Source organism: Protopterus annectens, chromosome 12.part0 (assembly GCF_019279795.1).
Source record: "Protopterus annectens isolate FY-2018-M chromosome 12.part0, PAN1.0, whole genome shotgun sequence".
Classification (NCBI taxonomy): Eukaryota; Metazoa; Chordata; order Ceratodontiformes; family Protopteridae; genus Protopterus; species Protopterus annectens.
Window position 1 is genome coordinate 503,671,751 of NC_056746.1, and position 26,487 is coordinate 503,698,237.

General features: G+C 42.4%; 1 protein-coding gene across 5 annotated transcripts in view; it reads right to left on the minus strand.

Annotated features, from left to right (window-relative positions):
- EEF2K (eukaryotic elongation factor 2 kinase) overlaps positions 1 to 26,487 on the minus strand; it is a 469,356-nt gene that overhangs the window by 379,634 nt on the left and 63,235 nt on the right. For 4 of the 5 annotated variants that reach the window (XM_044089631.1, XM_044089635.1, XM_044089634.1 and 1 more), the window contains exon 2: positions 20,771 to 21,060. In XM_044089631.1, coding sequence (XP_043945566.1) covers positions 20,771 to 21,004 — 234 coding nt within the window. In that variant the 5' untranslated portion in view covers positions 21,005 to 21,060. Of the gene's footprint in view, positions 1 to 20,770; positions 21,061 to 22,280; positions 22,465 to 26,487 lie in introns of those variants that run through there. The other variant, XM_044089633.1, reaches the window with a different exon arrangement.

A 26,487-nucleotide genomic window follows, 5' to 3' on the forward strand; every position in this document is an offset into this window, starting at 1 on the left:
TGCTACACCTGCTAAGGGAGAAATCAGTGAAATGGTCCACATGGCACCAGGGAGGGCTACACAGGCAAGCCGGTGGATGAAATTTTAAAACAGTTAGATTTCAATAAAAAAACACTGATTTTAATTATCCTTATTCAATTAGTAATACCTAAAACTATGGTATTTTTAGAAAAGGTGTTTTTACTGAAAACAGCAGCAGGTTTAAACACTGATTTAAGGGAACATGACTTTTAAAACAATATAATGAGTTAGATTGGCGAAAGAACTACAAACAGAAGCTGATTTGTTCTGTTACTGCTTCCTGCACAGAAATATTGTCTGTACATAGAAAAGTGCATTCTTCATCTCAAAATCTGTACACTAATAAGCACTGGACTATCTTAACATTTACACAGAATCAGAGACAGCATATGCTGTCCATGGCTCCTGCCACACACATGTATATTACCTGCTAACAACATCTGCTATACAGTTGCTTTTCTTAATTGTTTTTACATTTGTCAGTTCTCCATCCCAGCTCACTTTCAGATAGTCCTACCATATACCTACTTCCACATCAGTGTATCCCACTGCTTCTGAAGCATCCACTTCTTTCTTCACCCTTGTAACTCCACATTTCTTTATAAAACTCCCAGTTCGTATTTTTTCTCTACAGTTTTCCCTGCAATTCTAGGTCCTTCTTTCTCCTTCAAACTTCTTTCCTAAATGGCTTTCACTGCACCTTCATAACTAGGTCCCATTTAAAGAGTATGTCATACTATGCATTCCTTTCTAATCACAGCACATTTTATCGCACTTTTATAGCTCTGTCTCCTCTTTTTTTGTTGTCCCCCTTTTTACTTCTAGAACTCTTTTTTTTTCTTCTAGAAAACCAATGCGACTAATTTTTATGCTGGGCAACACTTTACAAATGAACCGATGAGCTGTAATGTATTCCACTCTTGTAAAACTTTTATTATTCGTCTAATTGTTGTATTATCTCAATGTAAGTATATCTTAATAAAAACATTAAAAATAAATGTTATTATTATTTACTTATTTATTATTAAAGGCTTGTTGAAGGCTTTAGACCTTCACATAGCACCACTACAGCTCTTATGTCCTTCACACAAACAGTCAACAAACACAGAAACAATGGTAACTACGTCTCAGCCATATTCTTAGACCTTTCCAAGGCCTTCGATATGGTAAACCACAACAAACTTATCGACACACTTGCGGAACTAAATCTGAGCCCTTCCACCACTTCCTGGTTCAGAAACGGCCTAACAGGCAGACGATAGGCAGTCAGACAGCAACAGGAACTCTCCTCATTGTTGTCAGTGTCACTAAGAGTAGCACAAGGTTCCATTCTTGGGCCACTGCTGTTTTCTATCTTCACCAACAAACTACACGCAGCCACACTCCATGCCTCCATCATACAATACGCAGATGATTCCACACTCATCTGCACCTCTCCCTCCCCCAACACCCTTCACCACCAAACACAATCCTCTTTTCTTGCTGTCGAACACTGGCTCTCAGATTCACAACTAATACTAAACCCCAATAAGACTCAGCTTATCATCTTTTCTCCCACACAACACTCCTCCCATAATATTAACTTTAACATTAACTCCATTAACAACACAATCATATCACCAGTTACCCACACAAATCTACTAGGGGTTATTATAGATCATCATCATTCTCTTTCGGCTTTTCCCGTTAGGGGTCGCCACAGCGGATCATCTCTTTCCATTTCTTCCTATCCTCTGCATCTTGCTCTGTCACACCAACCGCCTGCATGTCCTCTCTCACCACGTCCATAAACCTTATCTTAGGCCTTCCTCTATTCCTCTTACCTGGCAGCTCCATCCTTAGCATCTTTTTCCCAATATACCCATCATCCCTCCTCAGCACATGTCCAAACCAACGCAATCTCGTCTCTCTTGCTTTGTCTCCAAACTGTCCAACATGAGCTGACCCTCTAATATACCGATTCCTAATCCTATCCATCCTAGTCACACCGATTGCAAATCTTAACATCTTTAACTCTGCCACATCCAGCTCTGACTCCTGCCTTTTGTCAATGCCACTGTCTCCAACCCATATAACATAGCTGGTCTCACTACACTCTTGTAGACCTTCCCTTTCACTCTTACGGATACCCGTCTGTCACAAATCACTCCTGACACTCTTCTCCACCCATTCCACCCTGCCTGTACTCTCTTCTTCACCTCTCTTCCACATTCACCATTACTCTGAACTGTTGATCCCAAGTACTTAAACTCGTCCACCTTTACCAACTCTACTCCTGCATCCTCACCATTCCTCTACCCTCCCTCTCATTTACACACATATATTCTGTCTTAGCCCTGCTGACCCTCATTCCTCTGCTCTCTAGAGCATATCTCCACCTCTCCAGAGTCTCCTCAACCTGATTCCTACTCTCACTACAGATCACAATGTCATCTGCAAACATCATAGTCCACGGGGCCTCCTGTCTGATCTCATCTGTCAACCTGTCCATCACCACTGCAAATAAGAAAGGACTCAGAGCTGATCCTTGATGTAATCCCACCTCCACCTTAAACGGATCTGTCACTCCCACTGCAGTCCTCACCACTGTCACACTACCCTCATACATATCCTGTACCACTCTTACGTACTTCTCTGCCACTCCCGACTTCCTCATACAATACCACAACTCTTCTCTAGGCACCCTGTCATATGCTTTCTCCAAGTCTACAAAGACACAATGCAACTCCTTCTGACCTTCTCTGTATTTCTCCATCAACACTCTCAGAGCAAACATTGCATCTGTAGTGCTCTTTCCTGGCATGAAACCATACTGCTGATCACTAATCATCACCTCCCTTCTTAACCTTGCTTCCACTACTCTTTCCCATAACTTCAAGCTGTGACTAATCAGTTTTATCCCTCTGTAGTTACTGCAGCTCTGCACATCACCCTTATTCTTAAAGATAGGTACCAAAACACTTTTTCTCCACTCCTCAGGCATCCTCTGACTTTCCAAAATTTCATTAAACAATCTAGTTAGAAATTCCACTGCCATTTCTCCTAAGCACCTCCATGCTTCCATTGGTATGTCATCTGGGCCAACAGCCTTTCCATTCTTCATCCTCTTCATAGCTGCCCTTACTTCCTCCTTGCTAATCTGTTTCACTTCCTGATTCACTAACCCCACATCATCCAACCTTCTCTCTCTCTCATTCTCTTCATTCATCAGCCTCTCAAAATATTCTTTCCATCTACTCAACACACTCTCCTCTCTTGTGAGTACCTTTCCCTCACTATCCTTTATCACCCTTACATGCTGCACATCTTTCCCAGCTCTGTCCCTCTGTCTAGCTAATCGGTACAGGTCCTTTTCTCCCTCTTTAGTGTCCAATCTCTCGTACAACTCTCCATATGCCCTATCCTTAGCTTTCGCCACCTCTCTCTTTGCCATGCGCCTCATCTCCTTATACTCATGTCCACTTTCTTCATCTCTTTGACAATCCCACTTCTTCTTCGCTTTGGTTACTTCTGGTAGGAGTTTCTGATTTGATCGCAAAACTCTAGTTTTGGCACTTGGTTGAAATAGGTTTTGTAGAGCAGAGAGCTAGGGGTTATTATAGATAGCCAATTGAAATATGACATACATATATCCACCACTGTAAAAAAGTGCATAAAAAATTGCCATGCTACACACGAACAAACAGTTCCTAACCAACTCCACCCGAGTCACCTTTGCACATACTCACCTTATTTCCACACTCATATGCATAGTCAGTATTTACCAATCTCAGAAAATCAGACCATTTTTCAAAGCTGCTATAATAAAATTGCCAAATTTACAACAAATATGCCCCATAGAACCCATCACTGCAATCCTCTAAAAACTCTTGGTTGGCTGGAACTTCCCAACCTTATTCTGTATAACCAACTTATAACATCCCACAAACTTCCCCACTCCCCTGACAAAATCTCTGCTCTACAAAACCTATTTCAACCAAGTGCCAAAACTAGAGTTTTGCGATCAAATCAGAAACTCCTACCAGAAGTAACCAAAGCCAGTAACTCCACTGGCACTTCCCTCTACAGCAACTCTGTTGCTAAGCAGTGGAACAGCCTAGCAATAACTACTCTCACCCCCTTCAAAAAAGCCTTAAAATCCCATCTACAACATCTCTGGCTATGTAACTGCACTAACCCTGACTAATCTCCAATTAGTAATTTCAGCCTGCTAATACATCTCTCTCCCTCTCTATTCACTCTACCCCTCCCCACTACCTCACCTTTTCCTTGCTCTTCTACTCCAGTTACACTACCCTCTCAAATCTCTCTGCTTCTCCCTCTAAATGTCCTCTTCCTTTCCTTAATCCAACTGACTTCCTATACATCCCACCTTCCATTACTAACACCACTAACACCCTTAGCTTTATTCTTCATCCTCTTCATGTCTACAACTTTCCTACTTACTCTAACTTGACCTTTGCCACCTACAACCTATCCCTTTTCCCCTCTTCTCAGAACTCTTCATATCCACTCCATCATTAACACATATCTCACCCTACCTGATTTATTACAATGTATATATAACCAACGACTCTGAAGTGTTTAATGTTTAAACTCTGTCTTTGTAAGGTATTATTTTTCAACAGGATTATTTATAGACTTAAAAAATGTATATATGTTATATCTATTCATGTAATCCAACTGTATTTCTACTGTCTACTGTAATATTTTACTCTGTACTTTTCCGTTAAACCCCTACCAGTTCGCAGTGCTGTGTTTTACCGGTATTTCCTCGCCAGTTTGGATATACAGCACTGACAAAGATGATATAGCAAGGAATTGGATGCCGTTCTGTAACAGTAAGATGGATCAGTTTAAAAAGGCAAATCACTGAGGATTGAAATCATGCAGAAATGCATGCTGACACAACCCCACTATTCTAGCAACTTTCTACGTTTATAACAGAAATATTTTAAATCTGCCCCTACTTTTGTAGCTTTTGTCCCCTCGTCATTTTCGGCTTTGTTCAGATTTCTTGCTGTGAGAGGTTGAACTGTATGGTCCAAATCAAATGCCACTTTCGAAAAAGAAGAGGTGCCAATCCGAGTCTCCAATTTCTTGCTATATCATCTTTGTCAGTGCTGATGGAAAGAAGACAATCTGAAGTGGCAAGGAAAAATGGGCAAAACACAGCACCGCGGTTTCTTCTTTTGAAGAGTGTAAACCTTGCCTGTAGATGATTGTCACTGTCGAACTGACACCCCAACCTCATGCCATGTGATGAGTGGATGAAGTCTTAAACTCAGAAATCTGTATGTCATTACTTACGGATTTCAATCCTCACCGATATGCCCGAAAACCACAAACTTTATGACAAATGGATCAGAACCATGACGCAAAACATGGACATCCGGTGGAAATCTGGACAGCTGATAATTATTGGGTTAACCTTACTCTTGTTTGTGTTACACACATTGGGTAGTGCCGAACCCACGCATAAACAAATACAGTACAGTAAACAATGTCAGACAGCTGCTCAGAAGTCAAACCTCATATGACAGCAGATCACAATCTGCGACCATTACACATCATAGAAACAGTGGTGGAAAATTATAGGTGTGGGTCCAAAAGAAAAGCGGTTTCTTATTTTTTTTTGTAAACGTCCCCATAATTGCCTGTTCTGACCTCATGAAGTCATCATTGACTGCAACAATATTTTAAAGTGCAGAAATGTAACAACCTGATCAAGTAAAAGGTAAAAAAGCAGCTAGAAGAGGGAAAGTACAGTTTTGTACCTACCATAAATGTAGATGTTCGAGTGTATACCCTGCTGCAGTCATCACATTTGGGTTATCCTGCATCAGGCAGTCCCGCAGTCGGCCCGAATTCCAAAGTCTTGGTCCGGCGTCGGTTGCTGTCGCTTCTTCCCTGATGTCAGTGTGCCAGGGGTATATAAGAGGCATACGACGCCATTTTCTTCAGTTTTTCTTGCCCCAGATGTCAGGTGCCCCCAATAGGTAGGCTAAAATATATATATATATATATATATATATATATATATATATATATATATATATATCTATACATATAGCTATATAAAAATAAAACAATACCCTTAGGCACAAGCAAATACACCACAGAGGTAGCATAGAATAGAGTGGTAGAGGTAAGTTCAGCTAGTTCAGAGGGGATGGAGGGAGGGTACCTGGACTGCAGCAGGGTACACACTTGAACATCTACATTTATGGTAGGTACAAAACTGTACTATGTTCATCATGTTACCCTGCTGCAGTCATCACACTTGGGTAGAATCCCAAAGCTAAGGATGGGAGGTGGAGTCAAACAGGGTTAGAGGAGGCTAGAAGGCCCTGCAAAACTGCAGTGGCGAAGCCAGCTCTAGTCTTAGAGTAAAGTGGTAAGTGATAGTGTTTGGTGAAGGTGTGTACTGAACTCCAAGTTGCAGCTTCCAGAATATCCTTGGTAGGCACCCCCCTGAGGAAGGCTGTAGATGTAGCTGCTGCCCTGGTGGAGTGGGGCCTAATGCTAGCAGGAACTGGTTTTCCATGGTGGGTGTAGCAAAAACGTATGCAATGTCCTATCCATTTGGAAATGGTCTGTTTTGAGATAGCCTTTCCTTGTGATGCTGTAGCATAGGATACAAAAACCTGGTCAGATTTTCTGAAAAACTTAGTTTTATCCAAGTAGTAACGTAGCTGCCTGTGAATGTCCAAGGAATGCAGGAGTCTTTCTCCTTTGTTCTGCGGATTTGGAAAGAAGGTGGGTAAATGGATGGTTTGATTTAGAGCCACACTGGATACCACCTTAGGCATAAAGGAGGGGTTAGTTCGTAGAGAAACTCTGTCTTGATGAAAAATGAAGAAAGGCTCTACCGCCATAAGAGCCTGAAGCTCTGAAACTCTTCTGGCTGAGGTAATTGCTAGCAGCAGGGCAGTCTTCCATGATACAAACTTTAAGTCAGCTGAGAAAGCTGGCTCAAAAGGAGGTAGCGTAAGTTTTTCTAGAACAAAATTGAGGTCCCAAGTTGGTGTTGGTGCTCTCCTGGGAGGCCTGATGTTTTTGGCCCCTCTGAGAAACTGCCTTAGAAGTGGATGTGAAAATAAGGGAGGATCCGTGTTGTAGTGAGCTGAAATAGCTGAGGCATGGATTTTAATAGACGAAAAAGAAAGTCCTTTGTGTAACATCTCAGTTAAATATTGTAGGATCTGAGGTATGTCTGGCAGAAGGGTATTTTGGCCTTTAGCTTGGTTCCAGGCACAAAACCTTTTCCATTTGTCTGAGTAGGCTTTCCTGGTGCTGGGCCTCCTGGCCTCCAGAATAACATCCATAACAGCTTGTGAAAGAGGAGCTGGCTAGTTGCTTAGGAGATTTGCCATGCAGCCAAATTTAAGGTTTTGAGCTGGCCGTGTAGAATCTGACTGTCTTGCTGTGTGAGCAGATGAGAAATTTGTGGTAAAATCCATGGTGGGCCCTGGGCCATATTCCTTAACAGTGGGTACCAGTGCTGGTGTGGCCAGTCTGGGGCAATGAGTATCATTCGGGGTCTCTCCATCCTGACTTTCAGCAGCACCTTTGTGAGAAGGGGCAATGGAGGGAAGGCATATACTGACAGCATTTTCCAACTGAATGAGAGCGCATCCACTTTCCAAGCTTGATGGTGAAATGTCCTTGTGCAAAATTTGTTAGCTGATAGTTTGGGGGGCTGGCAAACAGGTCTATGTCTGAGTGTCCCCATTTTTGAGTTATTGCAAATACTTGTGGATCCAGTTTCCACTCGTGGGGAATCCATGATGTTTCTGCTTAGGTCGTCTGCCAATGTGTTCTTTTTTCCTGGCAGGAATTGAGCTTGTAATTGTACTTGGTAAGCCAGTGCTGTGTTCCACAAGGTCATTGCTTGCCTGCATAGAGGGTAGGAGTGTGTACCCCCTTGTTTGTTTATGTACCACATTACTGTGGTGTTGTCTGTCCTTATTATAAGCTGTCCTGGATGTAAGAGGTCCTTGAAGGCTGTCAGGGCATTCTGTACAGCTAGCATTTCTTTTTGATTGATGTGCAGATTCCTTTGATCTGCAGTCCATATGCCTTGAACGCACCATCCTGCCATGTGTGCCCCCCAGGCGTAGTCCGATGCATCTGTTGTCATAGCTTGCCTGGCTGGGGGTAAGGTGAAAGGCTGACCCTTGTTGAGGTGACATGCCTGTGACCACCATAGAAACTCTTTTTGAAGGCAGGAAATGAGAGGTATCATGGTTTCCAAGCTGTGGCTGTGTTGAGTCCATACACTTTTTAGGTACCATTGTAATTTCTTCATATGCAGTTTTACAAATGGTATTAGTAGTATGCAAGATGCCATGAAGCCCAAGGCCTGCAGAATTTTTCTTGCAGGGAGTTGGGTCTTTGTTGCCATTGTTTTGAAGTATTGAGTTAGTTGTAGTTGTTTGTATGGCATCAGATAAGCCATCTGGCCCGTTGTATTCAAGCTGGCACCCAGGAATGTCATATTTTGTGAGGGCACTAGTTTTGATTTCTTTTCGTTTACTGTGTACCCTAGGCAACTTAGAAGGTGTTTTACAAAAGCCAGATGTTGTAAGAGAATGTCCTTGCTTTCTGCTTGGATGAGGCAGTCGTCCAGGTATGGGTATATTTGAATTCCTCTTTGTCTGCAGTATGCAATTACTGGTGCCAGGCATTTTGTGAAGACCCTGGGCGCAGTAGATAAGCCAAAGGGCAGTGCAGAGAATTGGTAATGGGTTGAACCTGCAACGAAACGGAGGTATCTTCTGCAATTTTGTCTGATAGGGACATGCAGGTATGCCTCCTTGAGGTCCAACGTTACTAGCCAAGCTTTCTTGCCCAACACGGGAAGAAGCTGTTGTAGTGTTAGCATCTTGAATTTGGGTACTTGCAAGAAGGTGTTTAGAATTGAAAGGTCCAGAATGGGTCTCCAAGCATTGTCCTTTCTGGGGACTAGAAAGAGCCTTGAGTAAAATCCTTGGCCTTGCTCCTGTGTAGGTACCAGTTAAATGGCTCTCATGTCCATGAGAGCTGTAATTTGTTTGTGTGCCTCTGCCCATTGATTTTGTGGCAGGTTTGGCATTCCTTTTATCCTTGGCAAGGTGTGGAAATGGAATCTGTATCCTTGTGAGATAATGTCTAGGACCCATTTGTCCTTTGTGACGATAGGCCAGTTGTCTGCAAAAAGTGCAAATTTTCCTCCCAAGGGAGCTGCAAAGAGAGTTTTGCTTAGCAGTTTGAGGTTTAAGTCATTGTGTTTGCCTTCTAGTAGTTTGGGACGTGTCTTCTCCTCCCTTCTGTGTTGCAGTGCCCCATTGTCGAGGTTTGTAAGGGATTTGTGCTTGTCCTCTGTCCCTTGGGCGCCTGTATTTACCCCTCTGTGGTCTGTCAGAAGCTGGAAAGGACCAATTTTTTGTTGGCCAATTTCTGCTGAAGCGTGGGGGCTGTACCTGTAAGAAATCTTTGACCGTCTGCATAGATTTTGCCTTATCCTCCATTTTCTTTAAAACCTCTTCTGCTTTAACCCCAAATAAGACATCCTGCTGTAAGGGTGCATCTAGTAACTTTGCTTTAACATGATCAGGCAGAGTTTGTTCCTTTAACCAAGCATGTCTACGTATAACAGACCCAGTAACAGCTGCTGTACAGGAAGCTTCCAAGGAATCAAATCCACATTGTAAAGTATGTTTGCCCACCTGTTCAGCTGCATGCAACAGATCCTGCATTTCCTTGAATTCAGACTGTTGAGGGTGCGTGCTCATCTTTTGTTTTATTTGAGACATTAGGAATTGCTGGTATTTAAGCATGTGAAATTGACAATTTAGTGCTCTCATAGCTAGAGTAGCTGAGGTGTAAACCTTCTTCCCCCACCTATCTAGTGCTCTGGAGTCCCTTTCAGAGGGTACAGGATTTTTAGCCATAGAAGCCTTAGCCCCTTTGGGACCCTGGGAGATTGTCTCTGGATCAGCAACAGGGCTTTTGTAAAAGGAATTTGTGGGAGTCAGGCACTCTATAGTATCTATCTGGTTTGGCTGGAGCAGGAGGCAGAAAATCTGGATTTAGACTAGATTCTAAATAAACATCATCCACAATGTCTAAAACTGGGGGGATAGCAAGTGGTCTGTGCTGGGGGAGTAAAAGAAACTCTCTGAACCTTTTATTTGAGTCGGAGTAGTCCTGACCTTCCCAGTGGAAATGTTCCCTCATGGTATGTAAGGTTTCCCCAAAGGAATAGTCTTCAGGGGAAGAAGCTGAGGGAATGGAATCTTCAGCATCAGAATCTTCATAAGGGGGAAAGGAGTAATCCTGGTCCTCAGAGGAGCCTGAGGAAATAGACACTTGATCAGAGGAGGCATAATCCTCCTCTTGTCTAGGCCTTTTGTCAGGGTGGGGCTTGGGAACCCTTGATTAAAGAAATCAAATCTTCAGCCATTTTAAGCATCTGCTTCTCAGGCATGGGGCCTTGAACTGGAGACTGAAGTGCAGTCTTTTTTGGTTTTAGAGGAGTGTTAAGCTTAGCATAAGATTTTATGGTGAGAGCAGTCGGTCTGAAGACAACTTCTGAAACCGAAGGTGTTTCTACAGCACCGGCTTCTCCTTCTGCAATGTCGTCGGTAGGGCCTAAAGAAAATGGCTGTGTCGGCCTAAAACTCTCTGCTAGAGAATCCGAAGCGTTCTGGGGTTCCGATTCTGCGGTAGCCAGGGGCTGCGTAGGCACTTCACTGAAAACCGGAGGACCGGCCCAGCCGAGGCCTCGGAGTCTGGCTTGGATCTAGGCTGCCTGTCTTTATCTTTGCGTTTTTTTATGCACGCCGGTAGTCGGTTGCTCCGACGGCATAGTGTAATTAAATTTCCTACCGAAGTAATGTCGTGCGAAATCAAAGCGTCGCTTTATAGTTCGCTTATTGAACCTAGCACAAAACCGACAACCAGTGACGTCGTGGTCTGGGCCTAGGCAAGGTATACAATAAGAATGAAAATCCTTATGAGGTATTTGCTTCCCACAAGAAATGCAATTGTTAACTTTTTCTGACATCGGACTGAGGCAAGAAAAGGTTCCCCAATGGGGTACTTAGCTTTGAAGACTTCGGACTGAAACTCGATTCGAAAATCTCAGGTGTCGGCCGACCGTCACTTGCGAACTGCTTCTGCTTCGGGCACCGCGCGGCAAGAAAGACTGAAGAAAACGGCGTTGGATGCCTCTTATATACCCCTGGTGCACTGACGTCAGGGAAGAAGCGGCAGCAACCAACACTGGACCAAGACTTTGGAATTCGGGCCGACTGCGGGACCGCCTGACGGCAGGATAACCCAAGTGTGATGACTGCAGCAGGGTAACACGATGAACATCAGGTCAGTTGAAATAACAAAATAACCATGGTTCTTCGGAATAAGGTGAGATGCATGGTAGGGGTTTAACGGAAAAGTACCTTTTACTCTGTACTTCCTCTGTTGAAAAAGGATATGTGTCCAGTCGGACTTTCCCAGTTAACAAATGAAAAATAAATAAATAATAATAATAATAAATAAATAAACTGTGTTAAAGGTCTCCCACTGTGTTATGTTATACAGACTTCAGTTTGAAAAAGAAGTATATCACATTTGAGGGCAAGATTTGCCAGGGCAGCTGTTGGAAGACAGTCTCCCTTGGGCTCAGAACACATATCCTGCTGTTACACTTCCAAAAGGTAAACGGCAAGTGATTCCACCATACAGGGATACCATGTATGCTGAGATTGGCAGGGTTTTCACCTGCACCTGAAAATGGAGCAGAAAAGTACAGTTGTGTACACGTACCATAAATGTAGATGTTCGAGTGTATTCACTGTTGCAGTCATTACATTTGGGTAATCCTGCTGGCAGGTTGCCCTCAGTCGGCCTGAATTCCAAAGTCTTGGGTCCTGCGTCGGGTGCTGTTGCCTCTTCCCTGACGTCAGGTCGTCAGGGGTATAAAACATGCAGCCGACGCCATTTTCTTCAGTTTTTCTTGCCCCAGATGTCAGGTGCCCCCTAAAAGGGTAGCCAAATTTATATATATATATATATATATATATATATATATATATATATAAATAAAAGTACATGCACCAATATAAACTTTACCTTCATCTACAAGCAAATACACCACATAGGTTGTATAAATCAGAGAAGGAAAGATAAGTTCCAGTAGAAAAAAGGGGGATGGCGGGTGGGTATCCTGGACTGCAAAAGCGAATACACTCGAACATCTACATTTATGGTAAATGTACACAACTGTACTATGTTCTTCGTGTTTCACTGTTGCAGTCATTACATTTGGGTAGAGTCCCAAAGCTATGATTGGGTGGCTGGAGCTAAACAGCATTAGGAGTGGCTATGAGGCCCTGCATAACTGCAGTGGCAAAGCCTGCCCTGGATTTAGAGTAAAGTGGCACATGATAATGCTTTGTAAAGGTGTGCACTGAACTCCAAGTAGCAGCCTCTAAAATGTCTTTGGTTGGTACTCCTCTGAGAAAGGCTGCTGAAGTGGCTGCAGCTCTGGATGAATGTGGCCTAATGCCCTTAGGCACTGGCTTGCCATGCTGTGAGTAGCAGAAATGGATGCAGTGGCCTATCCACTTAGAAATAGTCTGCTTGGAGATAGCCTTTCCTTGTGATCCTGAAGCGTATGCCACTAGTAATTGCTCTGACTGCCTGAATATTTTAGTTTTGTCCAAATAGAATCTAAGCTGTCTGTGTACATCCAAAGAATGCAGAATTCTATCCCCCCTGTTCTGTGGATTTGGATAAAAAGTTGGCAAATGAATAGTTTGGTTAAGGGCCACACTGGACACCACCTTAGGCATAAATGTTGGGTTTGTCCTCAGAGAGACTCTGTCTGGATAAAAAATGATAAAAGGTTCCACAGCCATGAGAGCCTGTAGCTCTGACACTCGTCTTGCAGAAGTTATTGCTAGGAACAGAGCTGTTTTCCAAGATAAAAACTTTATATCTGCAGTAGCAGCTGACACAAAAGGAGGTAGGGTGAGTTTTTCCAAGACATAATTGAGGTCCCACGCAGGTATTGGTGCTCTCCTTGGAGGCCTTAAATTTTTGGCTCCTCTGAGGTACTGCTTTAATAATGGGTGAGAAAAAATTGGTGGCTCTATATTGTAATGAGCCGAAATGGCAGAGGCATGAATTTTAATTGATAAAAAAGATAGGCCTTTGTCCAGCATCTCAGTTAAGTATTGCAAAATCTGAGGAATATTTGGTACAGCTGTATCAGTTCCTTGAGCTTGATTCCAAGCACAAAATCTCTTCCATTTCCCAGCATAGGACTTTCTAGTACTAGGCCATCTGGCTTCCAAAATGACGTCCATCACAGCTTTACTGAGAGGTGTGCTTTGTATGGCTACATTATCCGCCATGCTGCCAGGCTTAGAGTCCTGATTTGGCTGTGCAGAATCTGATTGTTTTGTTGGGACAGTAGATGAGGTATTTGAGGTAAGGTCCAGGCTGGGCATTGAGACAAGTTCCTTAAGATTGGATACCAGTACTAGTGGGGCCAGTCTGGGGCAATCAGAGTCATTTTTGTTTTTTCCTGTCTGACCTTTAGGAGTACCTTGGGGAGGAGAGGCAGTGGAGGAAAGGCATATACTGATAGGTTTTTCCAGCTGAAAGATAGGGCGTCCACTTTCCATGCTTGTCTGTGATAAGTCCTTGTGCAGAATCTTTTTAGTTGACAGTTGTGAGGAGAGGCAAATAGATCTATGTCCGGGCGTCCCCATTTCTTTTTTATCATGCTGAAGACTTGTGGATCCAGGTGCCACTCGTGGGGATCCATGAGGTTTCTGCTTAGTTCGTCTGCCAGAGTATTTTCCTTTCCTGGCAGGAATTGTGCCTGCAGATGAACTTGGTAAGTCAATGCTGTGTCCCACAAAGTCATGGTTAGTCTGCAAAGGGGGAGGGGGTAAGAATGTGTGCCCCCACTGCTTGTTTATGTACCACATGACCGTGGTGTTGTCTGTCTTTATCAGAGGTTGTCCCAGATGAATTAGGTCCTTGAAGGCTGTCAGGGCATTTTGAACAGCTAGCATCTCTTTTGATTGATATGTAGATGCATTTGGTTTGTGGATCAGGTGCCCTGAATGCCTCTTCCTGCCATGTGTACCCCCCAGGTGTAATCTGATGCATCCATTGTTAGGTTCTGCCTGGCTGGGGGTAGTGAGAATGGCTGTCCCTTGTTTTGGTGAAAGCCTTTGCCCACCATCGAAACTCCTGTTGCAGGCAGGGAATTAGAGTAATCATTGTTTCCAGGCTGTGGCAATGTTGTGTCCAGACACTTTTTAGGTACCATTGAAGTTTCCTCATATGCAATCTTGCACATGGAATTAGTAGGATGCAGGATGCCATGAAGCCCAAAGCCTGCAGAATTTTTCTTGCAGATAACTGGGCCTTTGTTGCCATTCCCTTGAAATAGGTAGTCAGTTGCCTTTGTTTGTCTGGCATGAGATAAGCCATCTGGGCAGTTGTATTTAAGCTTGCACCCAGGAATATTATCTCTTGAGAGGGTACTAGTTTTGATTTCTTTTCGCTGACTGTGTATCCGAGGCATGTTAAAATTTTTTCACAAACGTCAGATGCTGTAGTAGAATGTCCTTTTCTCTGCTTGAATGAGGCAGTCGTCCAAGTAAGGATATATTTGCATTCCTCATTGTCTGCAGAAAGCAATTACTGGTGCCAAGCACTTTGTGAAGACCCTGGGCACATTAGATAAGCCAAAGGGCAGTGCAGAGAATTGGTAATGCTTTGAGCCAGCCTTGAATCTGAGGTATCTTCTGCATGCTTGTCTGACTGGGACATGCAGGTAAGCCTCTTTTAGGTCTAAAGTCATGAGCCAAGCCTTTCTGCCCAGCATGGGCAGAAGCTGCTGTAAGGTCAACATCTTGAATTTTGGTATATCCAGGAAAGTGTTTAGAATAGATAGGCCCAGTATTGGTCTCCATGCTTTGTCCTTTCTGGGTACTAAGAACAGTCGAGTAAAAACCTTGTCCCTGCTCTTGTTGTGGCACTTGTTAAATACCCCCCATGTCCATGAGGGATGAAACTTGTTTTTGAGCCTCTGCCCATTGATTTTTTGGCAGGTCTGGCTAACCATTTGCCCTTGGCAGGGTATGGAAGTGAAACTTGTAGCCTTGTGACACTATGTCTAGTACCCATTTGTCCTGGGTTATAATGTGCCAATTTTGTGAAAAAAAGTGTTATTTTTCCCCCCTAAGGGTGCTGCCAGAAGATAAGTGCTTGGTGCAGGCAGGGTGAAGTCATTGGGACTGTTTCCTGTAGGGTTGTGATTTGTCTTCTCCACTTTTGGAGGTAGAAGCACCCCATTGCTTAGACCTGTACAAACCTTGCATCTGGGATTTGCCTCTAGGGTGTCTAGATCTGCCCCTTTGAGGTCTATCTGACACTGGAAAGGACCAATTCTTTGTTGGCCAGTGTCTGCTAAACCTAGGTGGCTGTACTTGCAAAAAATCTTTGACCGTTTGCATAGATTTAGCTTTGTACTCCATTTTCTTTAACACCTCTTCTGCTTTAACACCAAACAAGGTATCATGCTGTAATGGTGCATCTAATAATTTAGCTTTGACATGATCAGGCAGATTTTGTTCCTTCAACCAAGCATTCCTTCTAATTACAGAACCCGTCACTGCGGCCCTGCAGGAGGCCTCCAGAGAATAAAAACCACATTGCAAAGTATGCTTTCCAACTTGTTCAGCTGCATACAATAAATCCTGCATTTCTTTGTTTTCTGCTCATTCAGAATTTACCAACATTTTCTGTTTAATCAGTGTCATAACATAGTGCTGATATTTGAGCATATGAAACTGGCAGTTTAAGGCCCTTATAGCCAAGGTAGCAGATGTGTAAATCTTTTTTCCACATCTATCCAGTGCCCTAGAATCTCTGTCAGAGGGGGTAGGTTTTTTTGCAGTGGAAGCCTTAACCCCTTTGGGACCCTGAAAAATAGTTTCTGGGTCTGCAGCAGGGTTTTTAAAAAGGAATTTATGAGAGGCAGGAACCCTGTAGTATCTGTCAGGCTTAACAGGAGCTGGAGCTAAGGAGTCAGGGGTCAGACTAGACTCTGAAAACACATCATCAACAATGTCTAACACAGGTGGAATAGCTAGAGGCCTGTGTTGAGGCAGTAAAAGGAAGTCCCTGAGTCTCTTCTTAGATTCTGAATAATCTTGGCTTTCCCAGTGGAAATGCTCCCTCATGGTATGCAAGGTTTCCCCAAAAGAGTAGTCCTCAGGAGGAGAGGCTGAAGGAATAGATTCTTCAGCATCAGAATCCTCATGGGGGAAGTGAATATTCCTGATCAGAAGAGGAATCAGAGGAGATAGAAACCTGATCTGAAGATTCATAGTCTGTCTCTTGCCTAGGCCTCTTATCAGGAGGGGGATGGGAACCCCTGATCAAGGTAATTAAGTCTTCGGCCATTTTGAGAATTTTGGGCATGGAGGACTGTCCATGTGGCTGGTGAACTTGTTTCTTTGCCTTTAATGGTGCTTTAGTCTTTGCTTTTGAGGCTGTAGTAGGTTTAATATATAATTGTTTAGGTCTGAATACACCCTCAGAAGCCGATGCCTGCTCAGCGGCTCCGGACCCATCTGAGGGAATAGTCTCCGAGGCTCCAATACTTTGAGTTTCCAGCAGCCTGGCTGACTCTACTTGGGAGCCGGTAGCAGCCTGCGACTCTAAAGTAGCGGGAGTCAGGGGCTGCGAAAGCACCTCACTGAAAACCGGCGAACCGGCGACTGGTTTAGAAGAAGCTTCATCATCGGTTTTGGACCTCGGTTGCCTGTCTTTTTCCTTTTCTTTGCATTTTTTTATGAACTCCGGTAGTCGGATGGCTATCCGACGACATTGTATAATTAAATCTGCGCCCAAAATAGCTTAATGCAAAATTGTACCGACGCTTAATATTGCGTTGGTTAAATCTAGCACAAAACCGACAATTTGAAACGTCATGGTCAGGGCCTAGGCAAGGAATACAGTAAGAATGAAAGTCCTTATGAGGTATTTGCTTCCCACATGAAATACAACTATTAACTTTTTCTGACATCGGTCTGGAGCAAGAAAAAAAGTTTCCCCAGTGGGGTACTTAGCTTTTAATGAAGACTTCGGATCTGAAACTCGAACACGAAAATCTCAGTAGTCGGCCGACCGGCACTTGCGAACTGCTGCTTCGGGCACCGCGCAGCAAGAAAGACTGAAGAAAATGGCGTTCAGCTGCATGTTTTATACCCCTGATGACCTGACGTCAGGGAAGAGGCGACAGCACCCAACGCAGGACCCAAGACTCTGGAATTCAGGCCGACTGAGGGCAACCTGCCAGCAGGATTACCTAAATGTAATGACTGCAACAGTGAAACACGAAAAACATCTGCAAGAAACAATACAGCTGGTAAACCAACCAGACTAGATTTTGCTGAGCAGAGTTTATCACACCAAAATGGCTAACAATGAAAGTAGGCAAAGATGAACAGGCAGACAGACCAAAAAACAGCAAGCTGACAGATAATGCAGAAACTGGTTAGAATAATTGATTATGGGCATGACACCAGAAAAAAAATACTGTGATTACTCAGAATATCTGTTTACCAAGAGGGTGTTATGGTGTACACAATACAAATTACTGCAGAAAAGGCAAAAGCAGCCAGAAATGGCCCCACATTTGTTTTCTGCTAAACTTCACTATTTAACATCAAGACTCATTTCTCAAATGATTATAAGAGTTAAAGCAGGGCTTTACAGTTTCTTCAGCTTCTAAGCATATCTTGTTTTGCAAGTAGCTTTCTATTCTAGTTTTGAAGCAAACTTTATCTTTTTTAAAATCATATTTGCAAGTTTTTTGTAATATTGTAAAGGCTATTTTTGGAAATTTTAGTTTCATGATTCAGCTATGCATTTTTTAAGTTCACATTTTTAAGACTACATCTGTTTTGCTGTTAATGATATTTTTTTCAACTGGATAGTTACAGCCTATTTTTTTATTTAATTTTTAATGGGTTTAATTTTTTTTTTGTTAAAATAATACTGTCCGTGAATTCAGAAAGGCTTAGTGTGATGTGGAAGCCTTAGCTTGGTATTCTTCACCATCATACTATGCCCTCCTTATACAGAGACCACCCTACCTCTGAGGTTTTCCCCTTCACAAGTGCCTCAGTGTGGCAGGCAGCCTTGCAGGCAGTGTTGCATGATAATATGGCTGTCCAGGGTAGTGGATAATAGTTATTAGTCATGTACTCTCCCTTGGAAATCCAGGCAGCTCCCCCAGATTTGATCTGAGAATGGCTTGAGTTAAATTTTGCTCTAGGAGAAAAAAGTGACTGCCATAAAAATAAGAAGTTTACTCATTCACTCCAGTGTGAGTATCTGTAGTGCAGGTAAGTTCAGGGGTGGGTGTGTGTTGGACCATGTGTGTTGGTGAATGAGACAGTGTGATCAACTGTGAAGTGGAGGGCATGTTTGTTAATATGTATGTTTGTGGGGGGGGGGGGTTGTGTGTGTGTGTGTGTGTGTGTGTGTGTGTGTGTGTGTGTGTGTGTGTATGGTAGTGGGTGCCTTTGCCAACAAGATCAAAGGGCCACTAGGTAGATCACTAATGTGATGACTCACAGATATGCTAATAAGTCAGTGATGAGGTCTTTCTGATTGTGGCCATAGCTACCTCTGAATCTCATTTTCTCACCACAACACTAACTAACTTGTGCTGGGTAATAAGCTTGAGCTGAGAGCCTGCTTATGAGTCCTATTCCTATCATGGACTTTTGCTCTAGGAAATTCATTTAGATGTGGACAGTTGTTTTGGAGGTGATGCCGATTATTTACTGTGCATGTAGTGTGTGCACTTTCCTTTTTTTTTTTGGCAGGAGGTACTCTGTTACAGTAGAGTTGGTTTGGAAGTCAGGGTGTGGGCGAATGTGTTGATACACACATACAAATACAGACTGAAATGAGGTACATGGATTTATTATACCGTGATACTTAGGTATATGCCATGAAGTACAATGTGTGTTTGTACATGTGTGAACGTCTTTTTAATGAAAAGATAGGGAGGGATATTACAGTGCATTAAAGAATGGGTGGCAGTCTGTAACTCAGTAGACAGCTGAACATGTTTTAGAAAATATGCACAACAGTCTGCAGGGGGGAATGCGTGACAGATCTGACTGAGCTCATGTCTTCTGCTATCAGCTTACTTAAAAGTACTAAAAATAGCACAGATATAATGCAAACCAGAACAGGAAGTAAGCAGACTGCACTTTAAGTCACTGTGAACATAACTACCTCCTTCCTCCATTTAGAGGAACTAGTAAGAAATGCTCTTTTAGTAAGTGAGATTCATATTGCAAAACAATAATATTGTATTAGTTTGTGGCATCAGGAGAGGTACTTGCCAATATTAAAGCAGCAGAGTATGCTGAAGCAAACTATCCTGGCTTACTACTGCAGCGCAACACACTGTAGCAAACTGCTAAGGTTCATTAATGCAACACAGTATATGGGAAAAACTGGACCAGTTCAATAATGCAGTATAAAGGATTACAGCTAACTATCCTGGCTGAGTACTATAGCACAATGTCCTGCAGTAAAGTGCCGTTACCCAATGCTGCAGCATGACACATTGCAGAAAACTGGTGTAGTGCATTACTGCATCACAGTATGCTACAGCAAACTGACATGGCTCATTACAGATTAACAATGTACTCCAACTACTAGTGTACCACATTACTTCAGCATAGCATGCAGCAACAAGCTATCAGGGCTCATTACTGCAACACAATACATTGCATCAAACAGATATTCTGTTTACAGCAGCAGCATACTAAGCATCATAATCTGTCATGGCTCACTATTCCAGCACAATGTATTGCAACAGACTGGTGTACTGCACTACAGCAACATAATATGCAGCAGTAAATTGTCATCGCTTATCACCACAGTACAACACACAGCACCAAATAGGTGTAGCAAATTACTACAGTACAGTATCCTGCAACACACTGCAGTGGCTAATTACTGCAGCAAAACAAACTTCACCAAAACTGTGCAACACACTATTGTTGCATAACAAACTGCCATAGCTCTTTACTGCAGCAGAACATACTGCCCTAAATTGTTGCGGCTCATTGCTGCAGCACAACACACTGCACCAAAACTAACATATTACATGCTACAACAAACTGTTATGGCTCGTTAATGAAGCATAACACACTGTACCAAAATGCTGTGGCTCATTAATGATACACAACACACTGCAGCAAACTGCTGTAGCTTATTAGTGCAGCACAATGGACTGTGGCTAACTGTTCTTCTTCATTAATGCAGCAGCATGTGTTGCAACTAACTGTAGTGGCTTAAATCTATAGCAGTGTACACTACAGCAAACTGCCCTGACTTACCTATATTCACTCTTTTCTCTTAGTTTCCTGGCTAAGATGACTCTCCACTCAACTCTGCCATTACAACATTTTACATACGTAAAAATTAATGGACACCACAACATAAGAACTCCTCTTTTTTATGAAACAAAAAGGTATTCTGACTCTTCTAACATGCATGGTTACAACAGTTAAGATGCACAAGATTAAATCTTAACAGCTGTTAAACTCAGCAAGCACCCAGGGCAGCACTCCGATATGTTAGGCACATCAAAAGCCAAGAAGAGGAAGCATGCAACATGCACTCGAGTAAATGTAGCACTTACCTTAAAGGAAAACCTTGGAGATGAACTGCTGGAATACTCTTCATTCTTTACGATCTTTCTGAAAAAACCTTTGCTGTTGGTGACCTCTGTTTTCTTACTTACAGGGTCATCTGTTATTGGGCAGATAAAGTAACTGTCCTCCTCTTCACTATCAGAATCCTCATTACAGCTCACCCTTTTTGTTTGGGAGTTATCAATGCCCTCTATGCTGAAAATAAGATCTTCATCCGCCATGATGGTAAGATACCTGCTCACGTGTACTAATGATGCTTCTCCTCAAAGCTGTTAGGCTGCAAAAGAGAACCAAAGCTATGACAACTGGGAAAAAAAAACAGATCTTTCGCAACACAATTGTAATGGCTCAGTTTGTACTTAAATGACATTTCAACCTGCGACATACTGTAGACCATTTGGCAAAGAGAATGGCATTGTTACTGACCATCTGTAGCGTGTAAAGCATGAATGTTACTACATTACTGAATCATCATTAAAGGGGTGCCTACAATTGTGAATACTTTACTTTCAATAGCAACATTCATCTTCTTCTTTCGGCTTTTCTCGGTTAGGGGTTGCCACAGTAGATCACCTGTCCACTCATGATTGGCAGTGGAGTTTTACGGTGTCGAGTTGCCAGCCCGGCACCCAACCTTCCACGGAAGGCACACACACGCATGCCTAGGGCCAATTTAGGGTATCCAATCCATCTACAGCATGTCTTTGGGCTGTGGGAGGAAACCAGAGCACCTTGAGGAAACCCAAGCGACCACAGGGAGGACATGCAGACTCCGCACAGAAGGCACCCCGAGCCGAGGATCGAACCACAGAACCTCTTGCTGTAAGGTGGCAATGCTAACCGCTGCACCACCGCAGCCGCCCTATTCATAAATGCAATTAAAACTTGACCATACTATGCAAACAATACTAATGTAGAAGGCAACTTTATTTCTTTTTTTTTTTTTACCGTTTACAAGCTGAAAGAAGTACCAGTGATGTTAATGCTACTGCTTGCTTGTTCATTCATTTACAGTTTTAAAAATGGTTAGTGTTATTTTTTTCCTGGCCAAAGGAATACTTAAAGAGACTTTAATTAATGCACCAGAAATGTTTACACGGTTGTATTGTGCCATTAATGTTCATGAAGTGTGCAATATGAATATAAAATCATGCACTACACTGTTAATGGGCATTATGACTTCTACTTATGAGTAAAGTACATAAAACAAACAGAAGGATCAGTGAATTTGCAGATGTGTTATAAAAATGCCTGATATTTCTCCAGAAATATGACAAAAATGCTTTGATAATCGCTCTGACATTCATACAGCCTCAATACTGGCTGTCTCCTATTTGAGTTTATCATTTTCAAAATACATTTTAGTATAAAAATAAGGCAATTTTAAGCCAGTATATGCATTTTAAGAACTTCCTGGTGATCTCTGTCTGTAAAAGACACCAAAACAATCCAGAATTAAAAAGCAACTAAACAAACCCTTACGGCAGTGTTACTAACCAGTTAATGTAGCAGTCCTTGTGTCAATGCAATCATTCCAGACTGAAAGGAAAATAATTAGGCAGAATCCAGATGTACTCTTTGATCTGTGTATTTTAAAGAAAAAGGGGCACAAATTTCACCCAATAGTTAGACAAATTCTAAACAGCACAGGAATAATCCAGTCCTGCATTGGTCGCAAACCATGAACAGACAAACAGTGATTCTGTAAGCGCTACAGGGGCAGTTGCTGGGTTCTGCACTTTGCTTATCAGGCAGGTCTTTTTTTAACTGAAGCAAAAACTGAACAGCTGGCTGCAGTGCACATAAACTAACTGTAGTACGTGTGTACTTCACGACCAGCAGGTAACATGATGACCAAGTTCAGAGTTCTACAGAAGCTGAAACACGTAACTCTCACCCCCTGACGTCTTAGTAAGAATTCTGAGATCAAACAGTTATGTCAAAACTGCAAAAAACATCCCTCAGTAAACATCAACTGCAGGCAAACTATTAATCATACACACATACTATTTTCTACCACAAGCCCACAAAAACATTTTAGTTGAACAATCTGAAAAAAAAAGCTAAAATGCAAGCACTACACTATGACATTTTAAGGCCAACAGCAAAATTAAATGTCATTCCACTTTAAGGTGATCCTGGAGAACAGGGCAGGCATATTGAAAAAATAATCAGTCTGTCAATGGTGGACAGTCTATTTTGTTTTAAAAATGTATCAATGAACCAATAAAAATGAATCAGCTTACAACTTCTGGAACAGAACTTTTCAAAGACGTCCACTATGGTTTGCATGCACGTTCAGCATTCCTTTAGTATATGATGTTTCTAATAATGTAAGATGCAGTAAGTAACCACTGGTATTGTTTAATATAAAAACACAGGTGACTATAATGGGCAAATAGTTTGCAGGAAGCATAACAGAATATCTTTTTGTGGAATGTCACCTTCTGTCTGTATTTATTTTTAGGCTGTAGTAGTGTAGTGCGAAGAAGGCAGACCAGTTCAGGCCCAGTGATGCATCCTCATGGGTAAACATGATCAAAAGAAGCAGGTATTTCTTTCCTTTTTAAAGCTCTAGTGCATCAGTGATGTCCAGTCTCACTAGCAGATACTTCTCCAAATGAGTCCAAAACTCTAAGGAAGTTGTGTCAGACAGCAGTTTTAAAACCAACATCCCTCCTGGCTACACTTCATATACAGATCACAGTGCTTTGTGAAAGCTGTTCTGTATGTTTTTTTAATCAGGTGTGACCTATGGATTACCTGGAAGTGGTATCAAAGTTAACTGACGTGTATTGAGTCATAACCATATAACAACAGAGACTGAAACAATCACACAATATTCATAAGTTAATTTGAGGGGACCCATGCATGGGATATTTATGCAGATAGTTTCTACAGTTATATCCTTGACAGCTTTTCCCTTTCCTTCTTCCTTTCTGTCTTTTACATCTTGAAAGAAAAAAAAAAGATTGCTAATTTCAAAGTCATGTCAAAGTAACTTTACTGTCATTCAGACCATACAACAGCAGTGCACAGCTGTATGAAATTACGTTTCTCCAAGCTCAATGTTTCTCCAAGCTCATGTGCAAACATAAATGCAAAAAAAAAAAAAAATACATATAAACAAGAATGACACCAGCAACAACAACAACAAAATCCAAGTCATCCAAAGGCACCAAGCTGCAATAGCCAAGTTCTACTCATCACAGTGGCTTCCACAGTGAATGCAGTAATTCTCACCATCCCCACTGTCCACACCGTCACTACCTCCATCTCAACACCAGCAATGTCCTATGTCCCATGTCCTAGAACGGTCCTCATGATGCAACAGAACCAAATAAGGCCTGGACAACTGCAGCAATTCTCTCCATCCACCCATCGCCAGCTCCATCCTCAACGTCAGAACCCTCTAAGTCCCAGACCAGTCCCCTCCAACTCAACAGAATTCAAAAATCCAGACACATATCTAAACCAGTAAATGAAGTCGGGTTTTCCCTAGCAGCACTCAGTGCAGCCTCCACCTCCAAAGGCCCAGTCAGCCCCAACAATCTCCGTAGCAGTCCAACGATCTTCCAAAAACAAGCAATCCATAAGGCCAAGCCAAAAAAAAAACTCCATGACAACCAAACACCTGACCAAGTTAAACAGACGCCAGATCGATAGATCTCACACAGTAACACAAAAAACACAGAATGCACATCACCAGCCGAGTAGCCGCAGCCATTCAAGGCGCCATCTTCTAAATCTTCCAAATGGCAGAATACTTTCTACTATCTCAAGCAATGACTAAGTTTGCATGTAGCAAAAGGAAAACTATTGAAATGCAAAAACACATAATATTACAACATATTTGTTGGCCTGTTTTATACACACATATATATATATATATATATATATATATATATATATATATATATATATATGTTAGTTCAGAGCTTTCAGTTTATCAGACTATTCCGCCTATTACAAACTACAGCACAAAGTTAGTACATAGATGGGTTTGGGACCATAGTGCTCTTTAATCATACAGTTGGAATTTATTTTTTCCACTTTAGTGAATTGTAGTATGAGCTCTAACACTTACCGTAGGTCTATACAAGGTATAAGAACATAGCAGTCTATATGTCAACAAATATGGGGTGGGTTTGGTATAATGGTTAAGGTCTTCACCTTATAAACATAAAATACAGGGTGTGATTCTAATCTTAGGTAATTTGGCTAGCCTTAAAATGACCCTTCACGGCACCTAGCCCAGTCTTCACCTATGAACAAAGAATTAACAGCTCTTACAGTTTCTCTCAGCATGTCTTAAAATATATGACAAGTGTTGTCTGCTGCAGTACAGCTTGACATGCAAATGAACATTCCATGAGCAGAGGATGGCAATTATTCACCTCAGCTCTGTAAATGGTTTCCAAAAAGGAGAATGAACAACTCTGAAAAACTTGTATGCAACCATAATTTGAGGCCAAAGAGCTGTCCTTGTCTAACAAACAATGCAGGATCAGACACAGCTGTCAGGTGTAATTTAGATTTTATGGAGTTTAAGATAACCTGAGATATCTAGCACTACAGACAGTCTTGCCTGCGATCAAACTGTCTTTCTGATGAGGAAGAAACATCGAAAACACTGATAAGTAGTGTGGCAGGATAGAGATGGTTTAAAGTGCATTTCACTGGAGAAATTACAAACACACACACAAAACAGAGAAAGATTCCGCGGTGGTGCACACACACACAAAACAGAGAAAGATTCTGCTGTAGTGCAGCGGTATCGTTGTTGCCTTACAGCAAGAAGTTCTCCCATTCGATTCTCGGCTGGAGTGCGGGGAATGCCTTCTGTGTGGAGTCTGCATGTCCTCACCCCAGTTGGGTGGGCGTTCGAAAGACATGCGTAAATAGGCGTGCCTTCGTTGAAGGTTGGATGTTGAGCTGGCACCTTGGCATTCGTGAAAAATCTACTGCCAATCATTACCGGACCGGAGTTCTGCTGTGGTGACCCCTGATCGGGAAAAGCCGAAAGACAACAACAACAACAACACAAAGCAGAGAAAGACCACTGCTTAGGCATCGTTGGAATCATGGAAATGAAATGATAATATTAGCTCTCATCTGAGGCTCAAACCCAAGACCTTCAACACATCATGATTCTAACAGTGCCTAAGTGTAGGGCTTACACGTGTGTGCGTGTGTGTGTGTTCCTTAATACGCATGCTGGGGGATTCCTAGCCAACTGTGAATGTGTGTGTCAGTGCGTGTCTGTGAGACTATAGTCACCATGTTGAGGGTTCACTACTAGCAGAGTGTGTGTGTGTGTGAGTATAGTCACCATGTTGAGGGTTCACTAGTAGAGTGTGTGTTGAGGGTTCACTAGTGTGTGTGTGTGTGTGTGTGTGTGTGTGTGTGTGTGTGTGTGTGTGTGTGTGAGAGAGAGCACGTGCTTGACAGCGACTGTGTATGTGTGTATGTGACACCTTAATCACCACTTTAGTAGTTTCCTAGTTGAAAGGATGGGGTTAAGAGCCAAATAAGAGATAATATTATCCTTTCACATCTACAATTTTTACTGCAGAAAGTCACTGTGAAGGTGAATCATCTCCATGGTGCAATGCCCCAGAAACTGACTACATTAAGAGAGTAAAACTAAGTTATCTTTAAGAGCATTCTCTACCAACAGGGAAGTAAATATTGCAAAGTGTGC